Source organism: Hibiscus syriacus, unplaced genomic scaffold (genome assembly GCF_006381635.1).
Source record: "Hibiscus syriacus cultivar Baekdansim isolate YM2019G1 unplaced genomic scaffold, ASM638163v2 tig00111817_pilon, whole genome shotgun sequence".
NCBI lineage: Eukaryota > Viridiplantae > Streptophyta > Magnoliopsida > Malvales > Malvaceae > Hibiscus > Hibiscus syriacus.
In genome coordinates, this window is record NW_024063188.1 from 602370 (window position 1) to 622597 (window position 20228).

The 20228-nt window shown below is 34.4% G+C and overlaps 1 protein-coding gene and 1 pseudogene across 1 annotated transcript; one reads left to right on the forward strand and one right to left on the reverse strand.

Moving 5' to 3' along the window:
• The first annotated feature begins 1532 nt into the window (after positions 1-1532).
• Positions 1533-9075, forward strand: LOC120171248 (annotated as a pseudogene).
• A 676-nt stretch (positions 9076-9751) lies between these two features.
• On the reverse strand, positions 9752-11926 carry LOC120171250 (fructose-bisphosphate aldolase 6, cytosolic-like). The gene is made up of 3 exons (XM_039178983.1): positions 11795-11926; positions 10811-11038; positions 9752-10724 (listed from the first exon to the last, which is right to left on the reverse strand). Exons 1-3 carry the CDS (start codon positions 11820-11822, stop codon positions 9904-9906), a joined length of 1077 nt encoding a protein of 358 aa, XP_039034914.1. The 5' UTR covers positions 11823-11926; the 3' UTR covers positions 9752-9903.
• Positions 11927-20228: the final 8302 nt, after the last annotated feature.

Sequence of the window (20228 nt, forward strand, 5' to 3'; positions counted from 1 at the left end):
TTTTTAAACAATTAATATAAACTAACTAATCAATTTACACATACACAACAACAAAAAATAACAAATTACCTACGTATTTATGTCTTCTTCCTTTCTTTTTTCTTCTTCAAATCAATATGTAGGTGGGCAAAAGTTGTGGAATAATACCCTGTAGGTGTAAACAAATTTCTTTTAAACAACAATAAATTAAACAAATTAAATTTATATAATCTAATATAAACTAACTAACTAACTAACTAATTTACACATACACAACAATAAAAAATAACAAATTAACCGCGTATTTATACCTTCTTCCTTTCCTTTCTTTTCCTTTCTTTTTTCTTTCTTCAAATCAATCGTAGGTAGGTAAAAGTTGTGGAATAATGCCCTGTAGGTGTAAACAAAATATTTTTTTTAAAACAACAATAAATTAAACAAATTAATTTTATATAATCTAATATAATACTAATTTACACAACAACAAAAAATAACAAATTATAACTTAAAATAATAAACTATTTTTTATTATAACATAACTTAGTTAAACTAACAAACTAACAAATTAATTAAGCACTAATTAACTTTTTTTATAATATAACTTCAACTTCAACAAACAAACTAATATAAGTTTAAACACACTAACAAACTAATTAAATAATTTTTTATATAATATAACTTACACTAAGAAACTAAGAAACTAATTACCTAATTTTTTATATAATATAATATATAACTTAAACTAACAAGCTAATATAATATAATTTAAACTAACAAACTAATAATTTAAATAACAAACTTTTACCCGATATCTTCTTCTCCCTTTCTTCTTCTTCCTTTCTTCTTCCTTTCCTTTCTTTCTTCTTCCTTTCCTTCTTCTCCCTTTCTTTCTTCTTAACCGTACCCCCATACCCAATGGCCAAGCCATATATAACCCTAAATCGGCCCCCTAAATCCTAAATTATTGCTGCAATAATTAATGCATTATTCATGCTTGAATAGTGCTACTATTAAAGCCTGCAAATCATGCAGCAATTGTTGTTGCATGCATGAGCCATGCAAAGGTGATCACGGGCGGAATGAACGTCATATGCAGCACCTGGCGACCTCCTTGGTCGTATGGAGGACACAGCGACCTTCGCTTGGTCGCACGGAGCAAATCGCGACCTACGTGCATGGGCCATGCATCAACTACTGCATGTTGAAGGCTGAGTGCAAGGTTGGTCGCAAGGACTAGTTAGCAACCTCCTTGGTCGTTCGGACCATCTGGCGACCTCGTTGGTTGTTCAAACCACCTGGCGACCAAGCATATTAGTGTAGTAATCACCTCATTTCAACAAATAATTTTTCAAGTGCAATATCTGAAGAATATTTTTTTTCAATGCATTAAATGAGGATTTTTGCCCCCGAACCATCTGCACTTTTCTCTAAAAATTTCATGGCAACTCCGTCGATCCTAGGCTCCCAAAGAAACAATGACGTCGAGATGAGAACTGGATCTTTTTGCCGAAAACACACAAGCTGCTCCAAAACCCTTGATTTCTTACAAGGACATGGTCACTTGTGGTAATGATCCTCACTCGCCTGAACACACTATTGATCTAGATGACGATGATATCAAATTGAAAGAAGATGATACCATGTTTGGTTCTTCGAAAGGAATCCCTACCATTGATTTCTCTGAAAATATCCTATCTTTAGCCCTCAAGAGCATGGATCTCACGACAATCATTAAAATTCTTGGTCGTCGTCTTGGTTACAATACCCTCCATAATCGAATTTATGGAATCTGGAAATCCTCACACCCGATAAAATTGATAGATCTCGAAGCCAATTATTAGCTCGTCAAGTTCAGTGACCAGGGAGACTACCTGAAAGTCCTAATTAAGGGACCATGAACCTTTTTTGGTCACTATATCACTATTGAACCATGGTCAATCGACTTTCAACTTTCCCAAGCTTCACTTAATTGGCTCATGGCTTGGATTCGCCTCTCAGGTTTATCGATCACTTTGTATAAATGTAGTATCATTGAGGATATCAATATTTAGATCGGTTTCATCATTAAAGTTGATTATCAACCATACAATGGCTTTCGAGGTCGTTTTGCCCACATGGTTGTCACCATTAACCTCAGAAAACCTCAAATTTCAAAGCTCATTATCAATGGTCGCACACAGCTTATCGAATATTAGTCATTGTCGACTATCTGCTTTCATTATGGAATCTATGGCCACCTAAAAGAGATCTGTCGAAAGCTTTCTACTCTTTCGCAGCTAGACAACATGCAACAAGATAACCCTTCACCGTCGCCCCCGACTCCAGCGACCACAACTTCGATTGAACATTTCGATCCAAGGATGATTGTTGAAAAAGGGAAACGTTTTCAAAAATCAAACAATCCCGTAAATCAAGCTCCCAAAAAAGTCTCCACAATTAACTAGACAGCGAATCTCGTTTATGAAGATGACATGAATTATCAACAACCCACCCCAATCAAGCAACAGTCTTTGATTAATATCTCCGCTTTGATTTCCTTATATATTTTTCCCCTGAAATCTCACATCGTGACATTTTAACTTCTACCAAGAAATCCTTAACCTATCATTGACTCCACAAAATAGAGGTATTTTGGGTTCTAAAAATATTAAATATGTCCATGCTATTAACGTGGTTTCTATGCAGAGAACACATGTTATACTTCGCTTAGATAAAGGTCCATCGACCAGGGACTCATGCTCATCATCGACTATTTTAGATAAATCCAAGCATCAAGTCGCACTCTTTTCGTCGAATAACCACTCTTCGATCTTGCAACCATATCGGGAGTTTCGTATCATCATGGCCCTGAAGCCTTGGCTGAATAAACCATTGTTTGTATTTATTTTCTCTCTTTTATTATTTATCCATGAATTTAAATATTTTTATTTGGAATGCTCAAGGTTGCGATCGTCGTAACTTAAACTGTGCTGCTCGTTAGTATCTTCATGACAACAATCTTGACTTATTTTGTCTAGCATGTCTTCTGCAGATAAGGCTATCGTTACTTCCGTGTTGAAGTGAGGGGTTTTCAGGAGGCATTTAGATTTGTTGGTTTGATCATCTCCACGTTGAGATCCTTTTTAGCTACTTTCAATTTGTTCATTGCAGGGTTCAAAGTAAGCCCCGAACCTAATAAAAGGAAGCCTTTGTGGGATTATCTTAGAGTGCTTTCTAGGCACATTTTTGAAACTTGGATCTCCCTAGGCGACTTCAATGCCACAATCTTTCCTGATGATCATAAGGGTTACTCGAGCTATTTCAAACCTGACCGTAATTTTATCTCTACTCTTTTTAACACCGGTTTCCATAACCTTGGTTACCAAGAACCCGAATTAACTTGGTACAAAGGTAATTGCGTTGTTCACCTTGATTGTTGCCTTTGTAACGACCACTAGCATGAGGCTTTTCCCAATACCCTCATTATTCACCTTATCCGAATGAAATCGAACCATAGACCCCTCCTTATTTCTATGGGTCAATCTACTTCCAAGCACATAAAAGGTACTTTTTGTTTGGGTTGCCTCAAACATGAGGACTACTATCATCTTATCAACAAAAACTAGAGCAACTCTCTTCCCCTTTATTGGATCTCTCAATAAGTTCTCTAAGGCTGCTGATAATTGGAACTGTATAGCCTTTGGTTCTATAACTGAACAGAAGAACTCTATAATGGTCAAACTGTAGGGAATTCAGAAAATCCTTTTCTAACTCACCTCGAGTTCAATCTTTAGCATGAACTTGAGTAAATTCTTGACCATGAAGAGCTCCTCTGGAAGCAAAAACACCACCTACTTCCATAAAAAAATCATTATCAATAAACAAGCCAACTGAATTTCTTCTATCCAGCTTACCTCTGGTGATTCGTGCTCTTGTGAAGATATGATTCATGATGAGGCCATCAATTTCTTCTGAAACCTCTACTCTTTCGATGGTAACATTGTCGAGAGATTTCCTTTATCGGATTGCTTACCCTTCTTCCCCTCTAACGAGATACAACTCTTGGACCTTGTCCTTAACCCCTTTAAAATCAAAGATGTTCTCCTCGCAATGTTCCCTCTCAAATCCCCTAGAACGGATTGTCTTTATGCCTATTTTTTTTCAAAGACATTGAGAAATTCTTGGTCCTTTTATTTGTATCTTGATTCAATCTACTTTTTCAAGCTCTAACATTGATTATGCCCTTAATAAGACCATCCTAGTGCTCATTCCCAATTTTCAAAAAAAAAAAAAAAATAGTGCTCATTCCCAAGACCCCTAACCCACTAAGCTTCAAAGAGTTTCTTCGGATTAGTCTATGTATAGTTCTTTATAAACTCATTACTAAGATCCTTGTTTGTAAACTTAAGCCAATCTTACCTCACCGCATAGCTCCCAACCAAACTAGCTTTTTCTCTGGCAGAAACATCATTGAAAATTTACACGGAAGCTCATAGAAAATAAAATTTTATATTCTCTAATTTATATATATTCAATAAAATTTATAGGCAAATAACTTAATATATATTTTAATTTTTTATTTCTTTAAAAATACAAAAAAACATAATTATATCAATATAATTACATTTATATATTTACACCGATGTAAGTATGTGTTAATTGCTACACTTTATTATTTTATTCGTGATATATGTATGAGTTGTACAACGAAATATTATATCAAATTATCTAACAAGATTAATAGAAAACATAAAAATTATAATATATAAATGTTTTTATGAAAATTAATCCTAAAAATTAAATGTAATAAAATAAATTTAAAAATAAAACTTGAATCAAGCACATGCAGAATAAATAGTCAAAATAAAATAGAAATTTAATATTTTTTACTTTTTTATTATATACATTATATTATTTTATAATAAGTATTAAAAAAATTAGAATCACAATAAAAATTAAAACAAATAAAATAAATATATATCAATATGCACAAAGGAAGGATCCTTTTGAAATAATCATATTGTTTCAAGACATTCTAAATGGAAGGAATTGACAAATACCTAAGGAAACAAGGGAAGTGACATTTTCGGGAAAAGCCTAAAAAGCGCTACTGTAGGTAATGTTTTATTAACCAGGGTGTTTGGTTCAAGGATTGTGAGATTCTCATGGGATGGAAATTTCACATTCCCATATTTGGTTGGCCGGGAATCTCATTCCCGGTAATGTTTTATTACCAATAGTAGATTTTTTTGGGGGTATATTACCGGGAATGTCATTACCTCCCTTCCCTTAGGTATTGTAACATTACCGGCGTTTTGGACTAAAATACCCTTAAATTTTTATTTTTTTCAAAAATATCCTTCTTTTGTCATTGAATAATAAAAATTCTACGAATGTTAAATTACAAATTTATACTTAAATTATTTTAGATTTACAAAAAAAATCTATAATTAAAATTTTATATGAAGTTCATGGGTTAAAACAATTTACCCTTTCATTAAACCTTTTATATATTTTTAATTTTGTAAAAAAATATATATATATAAATATTATGAATTTAATTTTTTAAAGAAAATATATAAATAGTTTACAATTTGTAATATTATACAAATATATAATAGGACAATTTGGTCAAATATACATTCCAATAATCTTTTATTCCTTTAACCAAACACGGTAATCTTACATTCCTGCTAACCCAACCAAACGAATGCTCCTAAACCAAACATGGGTATGTGATTTTGAAAAAGATTATTCCTCTAGTAATAATCTTTTTTGTGAAACAAACACCCCCTTATGATCATGTAGCACAAATACACCATCAATCTTTTGTAATCTAATAGAGCACACTCTTATGAGGATAGATCATGGAGCATTGGGATACATTCGTATTTTTTAAAAATCTTAATTTTTTTATATAGTTTAAAATATTTTCTTTGTATTTTTATCGATGATCTAATTCTACATCCTAAAATTTTTTAATTTGACATTTTCTATTTTTTTAATATAAATACTTAAATGTAAACCTCTACATAAAATCATATATCCATTTTTATTGCTACCTTATTTTTTTAAGGTTCAAATCCAAACAAGACTCCACTTTAGCTCTTGCCCTGGACCTACTGATTCTTTTCTAAAGTCAGCTTAAGAATGAATAGTTTGGGCCAATGGTTGATGGGGTGGGGAATGTAGATGCCATGATTCCCTGCCTCACCAGCAGACACCCTCTTGTCTCCTACAAATCTTATTTTGTCACCTTGCCTTCAAACATGTCCCTCATCTATTGCCTTTCTCTCTATCTCCCCCCATGTTCCACTGTTTTACATCACTCTCTACAAAGAGCTAAACATGAGAAACAACAATTTCTCTCTTACTTAGCTTAGGTTACTCGAGAGCAATTAGAAAGAAAAATATCTGTAGGAGCAAGACGATCCGGGTGTGCCCTTCAATGGAGGACCATCACCAGTACAACATGCCTGATGAACTGCTCAATGAAAGGCCAACCAATTTCCAAGCAATTCCTCCCTAGTTATTCTCCTCCAGCTGCCACCGGGATGGTCTGATGCCTCCACCACAAAAACCGCCTCACCATGACTTTGACATGATGCAAATGGTGAATACAGAAATCGGTGCTTATCATCCAATATATGTGTTCTTCATCAAGAGCTCCCTTCATATTCTATTGCTAGTGCTTCTGGGGGATGGCCTGGCCACCAGACTTCAACACTACTTGAGATCAGATATCGTCTTCATCCCATGTTCAAGTAAGCTAATCAAATGACTCATTTGTGGGAACAAGATTCCAGGTACACTCATATACTACCGCCATACCCTAATTCAACAAAGAAATATAAACCTTAGTTCATGTTAAAGAAACAAGACACCATTTTGTTTCTTGCTGTTAATATTATATTTACGAAAAGGACTACACCATGAACAAGTTCAGGAAGACTGATTATTTCAGTAGTCTTCTACTGACTTGTTTTGCCTTTGAAAATGTGTTGGCTGCAAGTTTTTACTACAAAAAGATGAGTGAGTACCTTATCAGTGAAAAGACATTATCTTTGCAAAGACACATCTTTGTCGGCAATTTCGAATGGTCAAATGATATTTAGACTTTAATTCATTACCGTTTCCTTAATTTTCCCCCTTTTTGTTGTAGGATCATGTATGAGGAACATGGATACAGAAGGAGTGGGAAACATGCAGGGAGAAATTTGAAAATTTTGTACAGGTGTTTCAAAAAGACTAGGGAAGTGAAGTGCAGAAGCCATGATGATAAGCACCATAGATTCTTTAGACACCTTGAAGCTCTATATGGAGACACCAACAGTTCAGTTTCTCTCCAAGACAACAGTTTCTTGTTTCATGGTACTCTCAAATGCAATTCTCAAGCAAATCATCAAGTTTCTCACTCTGATCTAAACCACTTATAGTTCTGATTCCTCTAGATTCGACACTTACGCCTCATATGACTGATTTAATCACTGCAGCGGCATGGAGAGGAAAAGAAAAAAGGATTGTACTACGAGATGGAAGACGAAAATAAAAGAGTTCATTGACTCCCATATGAAGAAGTTGAAGGAAAGACAAGAGTCTTGGATTTGACAAAGACGATTGAACAAAAGGAGCAAGATAAGGTATGAAGGGAGGAAGAATGGAGGAAAGAAGCCGCCGCCAGGATAGATAGAGAGCACAACTTTGGGCTAAAAAGAGAGCATGGATTGAAGCTCGTGATGCAGCTTTAATGGAAGCTTTATAGAATCTGGCAAGAAAAGAATTAAAGGGTGTTAGTTCAATTGATTAACTAATAGCAATTGAAATGGAAAACCAGAATGGAATTGGAACAAAAAGCATTTGCGCTCACCTAATGAAAGCCAAGGAGGGTAACAAGAAACGCAAGAGCACAAGGTGCAGTGATTATGATTATAAAACAATGAGCCTCTGTGTTGCCAAGGAAAAGCATACTGTGAAATGAACAATGAGCAAGCACCTGGGGCTGAGACAGTGGGACTTCGAGAAAATGACAACTCTTTCTTTCGACTTTAATTCATTATTGTTTCCTTAATTCCCCCCCCCCCCTCTCATTTTGTTGTAGGATCATGTATGAGGAACATGGATACAGAAGGAGTGGGAAAACATGAAGGGAGAAATTTGATAACTTGTACGAGTGTTTCAAAAAGACTAGGGAAGTGAAGTGTAGATGTCATGATTATAAGCACCATAAATTCTTGGGAAACCTTGAAGCTCTATATGGAGACACCAGCAGTTCAGTTTCTCTCCAAGACAATAGTTTCTCGTTTCATGGAACTCTCAAATGTAATTGTCAAGCAAATCATCAAGTTTCTCACTCTGATCTAAAACACAGATAGTTTTAGCCTCTCCAATTCCTCTGGATTCGACACTTACGCCTCAGATGACAATGATTTAACCAATGCAGTAGCAATGGAGAGGAAAAGGAAAAAGGGTTGTACTACGAGATGGAAGAAGAAGATAAAAGAGTTCATTGACTCCCAGATGAAGAAGCTGATGGAAAGACAAGAGGCTTGGATAGATAAGTTGACAAAGACGATTGGACAAAAAGTGCAAGAGAGGGTATCAAGGGAGGGAGAATGGACGAAAGAAGAAGCCGTCAGGATAGATAGAGAGCAGAAATTTTGGGCTAAAGAGAAAGCATGGATTGAAGCTTGTGATGCAGCTTTAATGGAAGCTTTACATAATCTGGCAGGAAAAGAATTACAGGTTGTTAGTTCACTTGATGAACTGATAGCAACTGAAATGGAAAACCAGAATGGAATTGGAACAATAAGCATTGGCGTTTACCTAATGAAGGCCAAGGAGGGTAACGAGAAACGCAAGAGCACAAGGTGCAGTGATTACGGTTATAAAAACAATGAGCCTTTCTGTTGCCAAGGAAGAGCATACTGTGAAATGAACAATGAGCAAGCACCTGAGGCTGAGACAGTGGGACTCCGAGAAAATGACAACTCTTCCCCTTCGAACTCCAACACTGGTACTGCAGTAAATGATAGTAATTGCTTTTTCTTCTCGATGGCTGATGGAGATAACTCGTGGGTGACACATGGTTTGAAGCTCAGCAAATCTGAAAACCAGTAAGATGAAGAAGAAAACTATGGCTGATTTCACAATTTAATTATATTCAACATGAGATAGGCATGCATGATTTTTTTGCTGATCAGCTTAAATGTAAGCAAACGCTTTCGAGCAACAGATGATGGTCTGTCTACCCAACGGACTTTATGTTTTCAAATGTTCTGTTATTATTTAATCATCTTATCGATAGTGTTGAACGAGACTTGTCATTCAAATAGGTATTGCATGTGGGAGTAAAGGTCACGGCCTTCAAGGTAAATCTGTAAACTGAACATGGGAAATTCAGTAAAGGCATTAAGTGCAAGCTCCCTGACAAACTCCCAGTTCATTCAATTCTATTCAAAGCAAAAGATGAAAAAGCACTTACCAGTTACAAAATGTCTACATTCTCACGTAACTATTGTAAAACATCTTAAATAAGGGAGCCCAGGCGGAATCACCAAATCTAGTTCTTTCAACGGACTCCCACTCTCCAGGTAGATTTGCCTCGCTGTATTCATGTACAATAGGTGCAGTTGAAGCGAGAGGGGATAAAGTGGAATTAATATTATATATATATCTATGGATAGTTTACCATATAAAACCGATTTCATTTTTGTGCCAAATCGCGGCTTTAAACTCATTATGTGAGAACATAAAGCACTGTTTTGAACATAAAGTTACAAAAAAGAAGAAAAAAACATCAAAACACCAAAGGATCACTAATGACCCCCAAAAGGCTTATTTTTGGCAATTTCACCCCCACCTCCCACAAGAAAAGACCTAAAAGACTGATACCAACCACATTTTTTAACCCGCAAAATACGACATTAGATCACAAAACCTTAAGGCTTAGTATTTGTAGTTCGAGACATGGAGGCTCTCAGCAGCACCCTCCCCAAGCTTTGCATCACCCTTGTAGGTACCAAGAGTGGCCTCGGAGTTAGCCTTACACCTAACGAGGAAAGCATCTTGGGCCTTCTTCAGATTCTCTTCCTTTCCAGCCCAGGCCTTAAGAGTGCTCTGCTGAAGGGCGCGTCCAAATGAGAACGAGAGTGACCACGGCTTCTTGGTTTGGAGTTTGTTCATGGCATTCAGGTTGCGGGTAGCCTCCTCCTCACTTTGACCACCAGACAAGAACACAATAGCTGGGACTGCAGCTGGTACAGTTCGTTGCAAGGCACGGACAGTGTACTCTGCAATGACTTCTGGTGCAACCTTTGGGGACTCAGAACCAGGGGTCACCATGTTAGGCTTCAACAGGGTACCCTCAAGCATGACATGGTGGTCATTCAGAGCCTTGTAGCAAGCAGCAAGGACACGCTCGGTCACCTGAGCACACTTATTAATGTCTTGTGATCCATCAACAAGGATTTCGGGTTCAACAATTGGGACAAGGCCACACTGTTGGCAGATGGCAGCATACATGGCTAGTCCATTGGCATTCTCTTGGATAGCAAGTTCAGTTGGCTCATTAGCACTAATCTTAAGAACAGCACGCCATTTGGCAAAGCGAGCACCGGCTTCATAATACTTGGTGCATCGTTGGGCAAGGCCATCAAGACCCTGGGTAAAAGTCTCACCATTTGTTCCATTAAGTTCAACAGTACCCTTGTCGACCTTGATGCCAGGGAGGACACCACCTTCATTCAAGAGATCAACAAAGGGCTTGCCTGCATACCAAATCATCAATATCAGAAATCAACAACCCATTCATTCTTTTAAAGAAAGCATCAAGTGCAGGTGTTTCTAATAGTACCAGCAGCAGTTTTTTGGTAGAGGGTTTCCTCGAAGAGAATAACACCACTGAGGTATTGGAGAGCACCGGGAGTAGTGAAGAGGAGCTCACGGAGAGCACGTCTGTTTTCCTCAACGTTCTCCACATTGATGCTTGCAAGACGCTTACCGATTGTGCCAGTGGATTCATCAGCAGCAAGGATCCCCTTTCCAGGGGTGCCGATGTAGGCAGCGTTTTTAGCTAGCTCATCTGCATGATTTTTAAGATAAAATATAATAATCCACCAATTCACCAGTACAGGTTAAGAAACAGAGATCCAAATACAGATAAACAAAATTAGTCTAGGAGATGAGTTCTGCGATCTCAGATCTACGATGAAGTTTCTAAGCATAGAGACATCTTACCAACTTAAATCAATCAATTTTTTTAAACTAAAACTGGATTGATACAATGATAATTCAAAAGCACATATCAAGTTGCAACATAAGAATAGATATTCTAAAATACTAGAAGGTAAAATGGATTCAAAAAACAATAACAAAGTACATGCATGAGGTTAAGCAGATCTAGATTTTCAGATATTATGAAGAAAAAAAGCTAAGCAAAACAAAGCAAATTGAATTGGTTTTAGTTAAATCTTTTTTAAAGAAACTGCAAAATTGTATTATGTTGCTTTCTGAAAGACAAGCGAACAATTATATTTAGCCAAATACAAACTGAAGATCTGACCGTGAGAAAGAAGAGATCGGATCTATTAAGATCCGAAGAAATCTAGACATCAAAAAGTAGCGTCTCATTCCAGTCTAAACCTCCACCAACCCAACCAGATCCATTACTCAATTAAACGGGAAAAATACAGTTGGTCAAATCATAAAACTTGTAACATATCAAAAAAGAAAAACTAAAACTGAAATGGACAGAAGAAGTTGAGAATAAAATCTAAGAAAAAGCAGGAAGAAGAGAAAGAAAGAAAAGAACGGAAATAGAAAAGAGAGGGAGAATTACCGGCGTATTTGCTAATGAAGCAGGACATGACTGAATGAATGGCAAGGGAAAGAGAGTGTGTTTGGAAGGAAAGAAAGTTGACAGAGCAAAATGAGAAAGGAGGGGTTAGGGTTTTATAGAATAGTGAGTTGGGACAGGCAGGCCCGCAGCGGTAGGCTTCCAGATCTTCCTTTGTGTACTTCCCCAAGTAAATAAACGGTGTTCTGTGCCGTCACTGGTATTTTGTTTCTTTATTTTACTATTTTACCCCTAACTAATTTTTATAATGACCGCCATCTACACATTCTTCATGCTTCTTGGCTTCTCTTTTATAATTTATTTACGTATATGTTTCTCTGTTTCAAAAGGAAGTAGAGGTTAAATTTGAAACAAACATTCCCACACTATAATTTACTGTTTTAATTAAAGATAAATTGAGGAATTATTATTAGTCTGAAATCATCATAATATAATATTTATTTAAAAAATACTTAAATATTTAATAATAAATATTTGAATACATATACAATTATGGTATTTAAATTCAAATTTTTTAAAAAATAATAAATATTCCTTTAAATTCTGAAATTACTTTGTGAATAAAAAAACAGGGAGAAGGTTAGAATAGGGAAAAGTCGTTTCTAAAAACAACAGTCGATGAAACAGGTGGGTAAGAAGTAAAGAGCACAAACCAACCAACTAACCGCACTCAAAAATCACGTGGGATAGAAGCTTTTAGAGCGACTACAGCCATGCAAATGCCAAAACCGGAGGCTCAAATGCCAAACCGGCGGTGTAACCCTTCACCTTTCCTTCTTTAACAGTCACATTATTTAGGTTTCAGTGATAAGAAGGATAAAAATGATAAATAATGAAAAATAAATAAATTTATGCTATTTTTATTATTTTATTATATTTTAATTTTTAATATTATATTTATTTAATATAATTGTACGACAATGAATTTCGTGATAAATAAATTGTTATTATTCCTTAAGGATCCATACCATGAATGGCAAAAGTATGAGTACTTAATATCAAAAAATTGAGAGTTATTTTTGAAAAGATACTATCATGTACTTATTCAAATTAATAAAAAAAAGTTTGATTTAGTTGTTTTTTTTTCAAATTATAACTCATATTCTTAAATGACATTATTAGGAGTATTTAAAATGTGTGAATTTAAATTTTAAACATTATATATTTATTGTGTTGATAATTTGAATTTAATGTGCTAAAACGATCTTGTTATATTTTAATGAAACATTTTGTTTTATAAGGTAGGACCCAAATTATCCACATAACATTTGTATATATTCAAAATTTAATTTGTATTTTAAATATGTTCATTATCATATCCAAATTGACATTTGCATTGTGTGATAAACTAGAAAATTAATTATAAAAATATGTTTCGACATATTTCTTAAAATTTAGTTTTGAATATAATTAAATTATCAGATAAATGTAATTTTTAAAAGATAAAATAATGTCAAAAGAATGAAATAAAAAAACTTATAAAAATCTCTATCGAACAAGAAGTAGATATGCATCTATTAACCATTTTCTATATTGTTTTCTGCAAAAAATCTCTATCGAACAAGAAGATGGATAATTTATCTTCTCTAGAATTTTCATTTTATCATACCCATGATATAATATTCCATCTATTTTATCTTTTGCAAAATAAATAAATAAATGGTAATTTGAACTGTGCGATTTTGTGGATAAGTAATTTTTTTTATATATAGGTATAAAATAGCTTCATACAAAAATGAGTGTTCAAATTATATATTCAAATTTAACATTTTGTGTTTAATGATTTTTTCATTACAAAATAGATTTTTTCCATTAATACGATACGATATATTATTATTGAAAGTTAATATAAACTATTTATTCAATCATTCATTTAATATATAATTTCTATCTCGATCATTTAATTATTAATTTTTTAAAATTATATATAATATTATACTTTAATTACTTGTTAATAAAAAATAACAATAATATTAATATATCATTTTTATTAATTATAAAATATAAAATTTATATACCAACCATGTGTGTAGTATGAAATTTACATATAACTGAAATTCTTTTAACGGGTTAAAATCCATCTTGATATATAGGGTTGTATTCAGTTCGGTTCGGTTTTTTACTAAAAATTGAATCGAACCGAAATAAATGAATTTTTAGAATTTAAACCAAAACCGAATGGTTAAAAAATCGAATTATGTGAAACCGATTTTTTCGGTTCGGTTCGGTTTTTTTAACGGTTTAGTTTATCGATTTATCAGTTTTTTAATGAAAAATTCACTTGAAACTATAAATGATTTTTAAAAAATTGTCTATTCGGTTAAATATGGAACAAATGGGTTTCATATGAAAAACTCGAACCGAATCAAATTAATAGAATTGAGACTTTAAACCAATCCGAAAATCAAACAAACCGAACTGAACCATTTTACTCGATTCGTGTCGATTTTTTGATTTCCTTGGTTTCGTTGATCAACCCTATTAATACATAAGCTAGATTATTTACATGGATAGGTGGTTTCATTTTTTTAGGGAAAAATAAATGAAGGGTTTGAAGTTGGCACGTGAGAACGTCACAGATCACGCCCAAAAAACGAAAAGCTATTTTTTTTATTCTGAAATGCCGACTATCAGATGCTTTGCCAAAAGTAAACCCAACTATTCTGATGCCATTTTCGATTCTTAATTCACTTAGAAAAACACTTTATCATTCATTTATTTTAATTTTATAAAATAATATTTTATTTTTCATTTATAAAAGAGATTAAGCGTGGATCCAACGCATATTAAGATCTAAAGTAAGATAAAATGATATAAAAGCATGTTTAGTATTGGTATTCTGATTTTGTGGCCACCAAGTTCATAATTTATGGTTTTAAAATAATAAATATAATGGTTACATACATGGTCATCTGCTATTATCATGATAAGTGCCCTCATATATTGAACCAGCGGCGTGCTTGATGCTCTATCTGCTTACGTATTCTCTATTCTAGTTTATACTACCACAATTTTAAAAATGGTTCAGTGAATCGTTTATATAACATTCGTTTATGTTCTTTTGTTAAGTTAAATAAATGAGTATGAATAAAAGTTTTTATATTCATTTAATAAATAAACGAACATGCAACAGAGGTGTGTTCGATTCATTTATGTTAATGAACAAACTCGTTTATGAGCTCGTTTATCGACTTGTTTATTGATGTTCATGAACAAACTCCTTTGCTCAGTTTTTCATTTCCATTTTTTACATTTTAAATATTGGTGATGGTAGTGATTAGATTGAAAATATTATAAAAATTGAAATTTAAATTATGAATTTTAAAGAGTTTAAGCACTAATGATGTAATTTTATCATTTTTCTTTAGCTTGAAAGAGTAAAATTAAAAATTGAACATGTAACCCCCCAGACCGATGCAGGTAGCCCGATCTGATCCAGGAAGTCACATTAGGGCCACCGGAGCGACCCACTGTAAAAATAGCGGAAAATTTAAATTTTTTAATCCGAACATGTAAACTTATAAAATCATTTGTCACTAATATAAATCAAAATACAATTACATGCCCCCTAATCACATGTACCATACTCTGCTACAACGCCGGAAAAACTCCCTTACTGAAGTCGATAGATGCACTGGTACAATTCTTTTAACCTGAAAAGGTGAGTAATAGAATGAGCTTCGAAAAGCTCAGTAATACAGAACTACCATATGATGCTGGAAAACGTGCAGATACAGATAAACATATTTTCCTTATTGATTCAGATATTTACAGATTTTTATACTGAGCAGGAATCCTACTGATATTTCAGGTGCTAACGGACAATGAGCTTTCAGTTCAGATAAATAATTCGGATGATTGAGTTCAGGAGTTCAGAATAGGTTTTCTAGTGTGTTCCCGAAAAATTCAGTAAAAAGATACAGATCTTTTAAAACATATATATATATATATACCCCCATCCGTTCACATCATAAATGTGTAGGTTCCCCAGAACTATACACCCAACCGCACATGCCATTTAGACCCTGAGCACAAAGCCGAGGAGTCTGCAGATAATCTTCCTCCAACAATAAACCCCCAGATAAAACATTTCTCCGTCGGTAAACGGAGATATCAGAAATCAAAATATAATTCAGATCAGATATCATAACAGAATCCAGGTTAGGAATCAGAACAGATTTCAGATCAGATGTCAAAACATAATTCAAATCAGAAATCAGATAAAATATTCATATAAGTAAGGGACACACTAGAGTTTCCAAATATTATTTAGAGATACAGGATAATCTTATCGGGCATAGAAACACAAATCTTTAGTTTACCGATAGAATGTTGAAATTTAGAATCACTATTGGAAGAGTTCATTAACTGACAGAATCATCAGTTATTCAGAATGTGAATTATCAGGATCATATCTTATTCGGACAGTTTTCAGAAGTTGTACGTAATCAGAAGGGTATTCAGAATCCTTTGTATCCATGTCAATTGATCGGATAATCGAACAACTTGATAACGAAGATTCAGAACCTTAACAATTTATATCCACTGGTCAATTCATTTCCCTTCCAGGGTAGTTATTTTTTTATACCACAAATTCTTGTTCATAGATCACCTTCAGAATCATCGCTGAATAGATCTTCCAATGATCTTTATTTCATTTCCAAGCTTCCACGATATCATGAAATACTGACGTGCTTGATTTGTAGTTCATGTTCCATAAGGACAGTACATCTTATAAACTCATCAGAATTTCCAGACTTATCCAATTCACTTACTTAATCCTCGATCATTGAGGTCACTTAGCTTATTTAGCAGTCAAATCCATTCCAGTTACTTCGGGGTTTTTCAGAGTAATTTAGACGTTACTGAATTTTAGATACATGTTGTACTTCCATTCCATTCGATTTGGTCTTCATGGTTGATTTGACTAACAAACGTCCAATTCATAGTACTGAATGCGATCTAGAGTTGAGTTGAGTTGAATACTTCCAAAATTATCATCGAGCCAAACTTAAGAAGACGAACACGCATTCCAGTAATATCTATATCATTCAGGTATTGACATAGATTTAGGGTTGATCTACTCACTTAAATTGTTTTCCATTACCTTTAAAGGTAGTCCAATACTTATCTTACTTGGATTCCTTAATTAATCCAAGACATTTACTTAATTTAGGCCATAAGGGTATTTTGGTAATTTTGATGTTCAGTTTTATTCCATTCATTTAAGAGCTCGAGGATATTCAATCATTCCTGAGCTTGGTGATATTCTTGGGTCATTTCTATTACAGGGGTATTTTGGTCATTTTACAGATTCACGGTATTTCAATCTTTTCCTTTCATCCGATCTTATTATTTAATTCAATCTTATCATTTACTTCAGTCCTTTCGAACAATTCTGACAGCAGAATACCCCCGATAAATTACTCTTCCAGTATTTACTCATTATTCGAATATTTTCAGGTCAAGTGTCTTCTCAGACTTTACAAACGGAATATCATAAATTTTCCTGCACTAAGTCGGGATCTTAACAATTAAATCCGTACTTAATCGAGTTAAGTACGAATCCTCTAAGTATTTTCTCATTCAGAGTCATCTCAGACTATTCTACCTCTTAAGGGCATTTCCGTAATTTCTTAACCAGATAAGTTCGATATTAGCTCTTAACGAAAATAATATAATTTAGAGATCCTATGATTAATTGCTTTCTTGAATAATCTCTGATCTTGAAATAATTCCCTTAACACACTTCTAGTATCTTGCATAAACCCTCTTGGGGTTAAAAACCGGTTATCCATAATGTCTACGTATAACTATCATTTCTTATGCACATCAATATTTTTATCAGATCAATATGTCTGTAAAATCCTCTTATCTAACTTCCATATTCCAATCTTGTCTTTTATAACACAAGGGTATTTTCGTAATTTTACCCTACCGGAGTATTTTCATAAATTCACATCCAAATGCCTTTAACATTTAACCTTTTATAAAATAAATTATAAGTTACAGATCCAGGTTGATTTCTTTACCACTAAGCACATAACTTGTAATTTAATTCTAGCAATCCCTTAATTTCTTATAAAAGTCATCTGAACCATAATCAATTACTGAACCTTTTTACCGTATTCAGATCGAGTGTAGAACTTCATTAATTACACATATGAGACCAAACATTTCCATTCATGCATTTACCAATACCAACATGTTCTATAAAGCATAAAGAGGTAGTAAAGTATTACCTCGATTTCCGTGCAATACTGATCGACCATAAAAATTCCATTCGAACGCCTTTGATCTTCAATTCAACTTCCAATAATTCCTCAGATACATATCAACATAAATTATATCAGAAACGGAGCTTAATTACGATAAACGGATCGAATCGGGTGATAAATCAGTGAAAGACGGCTTACCGAGTTCGAATTTGGCGAAACGGACTTCGGATTCGGATTCAGGACGTCGAAAGCATAAAATATGACTTTTCGGAAATTTGGAATTTTTGGTCAAAATCAAAGTCAACGGGTTTGACTGACAATTTCGAGGCCTTCGGGTTCGAATTTCGAAAAACGGACAGCGGAATCGGATTTGGAACGTCGAAAAATGTCAGGATAGGTATACTCGGTTGAAGTCAAAGGTCGTTTAATGCCCGATCAAAGCCAGTCAAAGTTTTGGTCAACAGTGGTCAACTCCGGTCAACGGTCAACGGGTCAACGGTCAACGGGTCGGGTCAACGGGTCGGGTCGGGTCAACGGGTCGGGTAAACGGGTCGGGTCGGGTCAACGGGTCGGGTCGGGTTGTGACTGGTCAAACCGGTCAAAACAGTTCCAAAACCGGTCAAACCGGTCACTTTTCCCTTCCCCACGCGCAGTGGCGGCGCGTGGGGGCGCGTGAACAGTGATAAAATCCCGGAAAAATTTCTAAAAATTATTTTGAGCGATTTCGAGATACTTACAAAGCTCGGTTCACAATTTTGAACGGCGGAGAGCTCGATTTCAACAAATCGGGAAGTTTGACCGGTTCACCTCCCAACGCGCCGCCGCCGTCGGAGAAAAAGGAGAACACCGGTGGACTCGGAACGGCACAAGGAACACGATGGTGCGGGAGGTGTCGTAAACGGATGACCCGATCCTTGTGAATCGATGAAAAACCAACTAAAACCGAGTTATTACCGATGATACTTCCGACTGAAATTCACGACGAACGGCGATGATTCACGACGAAAGGTTTGAGGGGTTTTGTTCCTCGGTTGACAACGAACACGATGGTTGTTTCGGCTCGTCATTTGGAGGTCGGACGGCGAGTAGATCGGAGTTGAAAAAGGGGTTGAGGGGAAGAGGAAAACTGGAATTTTCCAGAAAAATATGCGTCTGATGAGGGTTTATAATATCTCAAAAAGAAAAATGGGTAAACCATGAGTTTAGCCACTGAATTTTCTGCACTTTATGACACGGTCTTTCAACTTTGAAATTTTGCAATTTAATCCTCATTTTCTTCCAAAATACCAATTAAATTTACCACATTATAATTTTTTAAAATTTAGCCCCTAAATTGGGGTGTTACAGAACATATAAACAACGATAAACGATCACTAAACAAACATTAAACGAACATGTTCATGAACGTTAAATGAACACGCTCTTGAACATATAAACGAGCACGTTCACGAACAATAAGCAAACATGTTCATGAATTATAAGTAAACGAACATGAACACTTTTAAAAATAAATAAACGAATATGATACTAAAAATTTAAACAAATATGAATAACTTTAAAAATAAACAAATTAACACAAACATAACATTGTTCGTTCAAGCCTGATTCATTTACACTCGATAAATGGTCTATTAAATTGGGGTGATATATAATTTCTTCCTTTTATATACTTTTTATATTAAAAAGATTTAAAAATATTATGTGAGAATCACGTTAGACCAACAAATTCACATAGGATTCTTTTTTTCGGATAAGACAAAGAGCCTAATCTAATGTTTAGCAAAATTAAAGGGGCTGAATTGGTCTCACGTAACTAGGGATGACATCTCGTGTGGTGTGTCAAAAAGGATAGTCGTGTAGTCATTCGGCAAGTGAAGTTTGGCCATACCATCTGCCACCATATTTCCCTCACAGGGATCCAAGAGAGTTCACTGAACTCAATCTAATAATAATTTGTTAAAATAGTTTAATCGAATATAATGAAAAAATATTAGATAATGTTTTGACATTTGTACTTTGGAAAAATATTCATTATAGTACATGTACTTTTAAAATATTAATCTAGTATTTGAACTTTATAAAATATCTAATGAATATTTGAACTATCATTTCATATATTATTATAATATCTATCAATTTTCATTATTGATTAGGTACTTATTAATAGTTTTAATTCATATATCATAACAAATAATAGT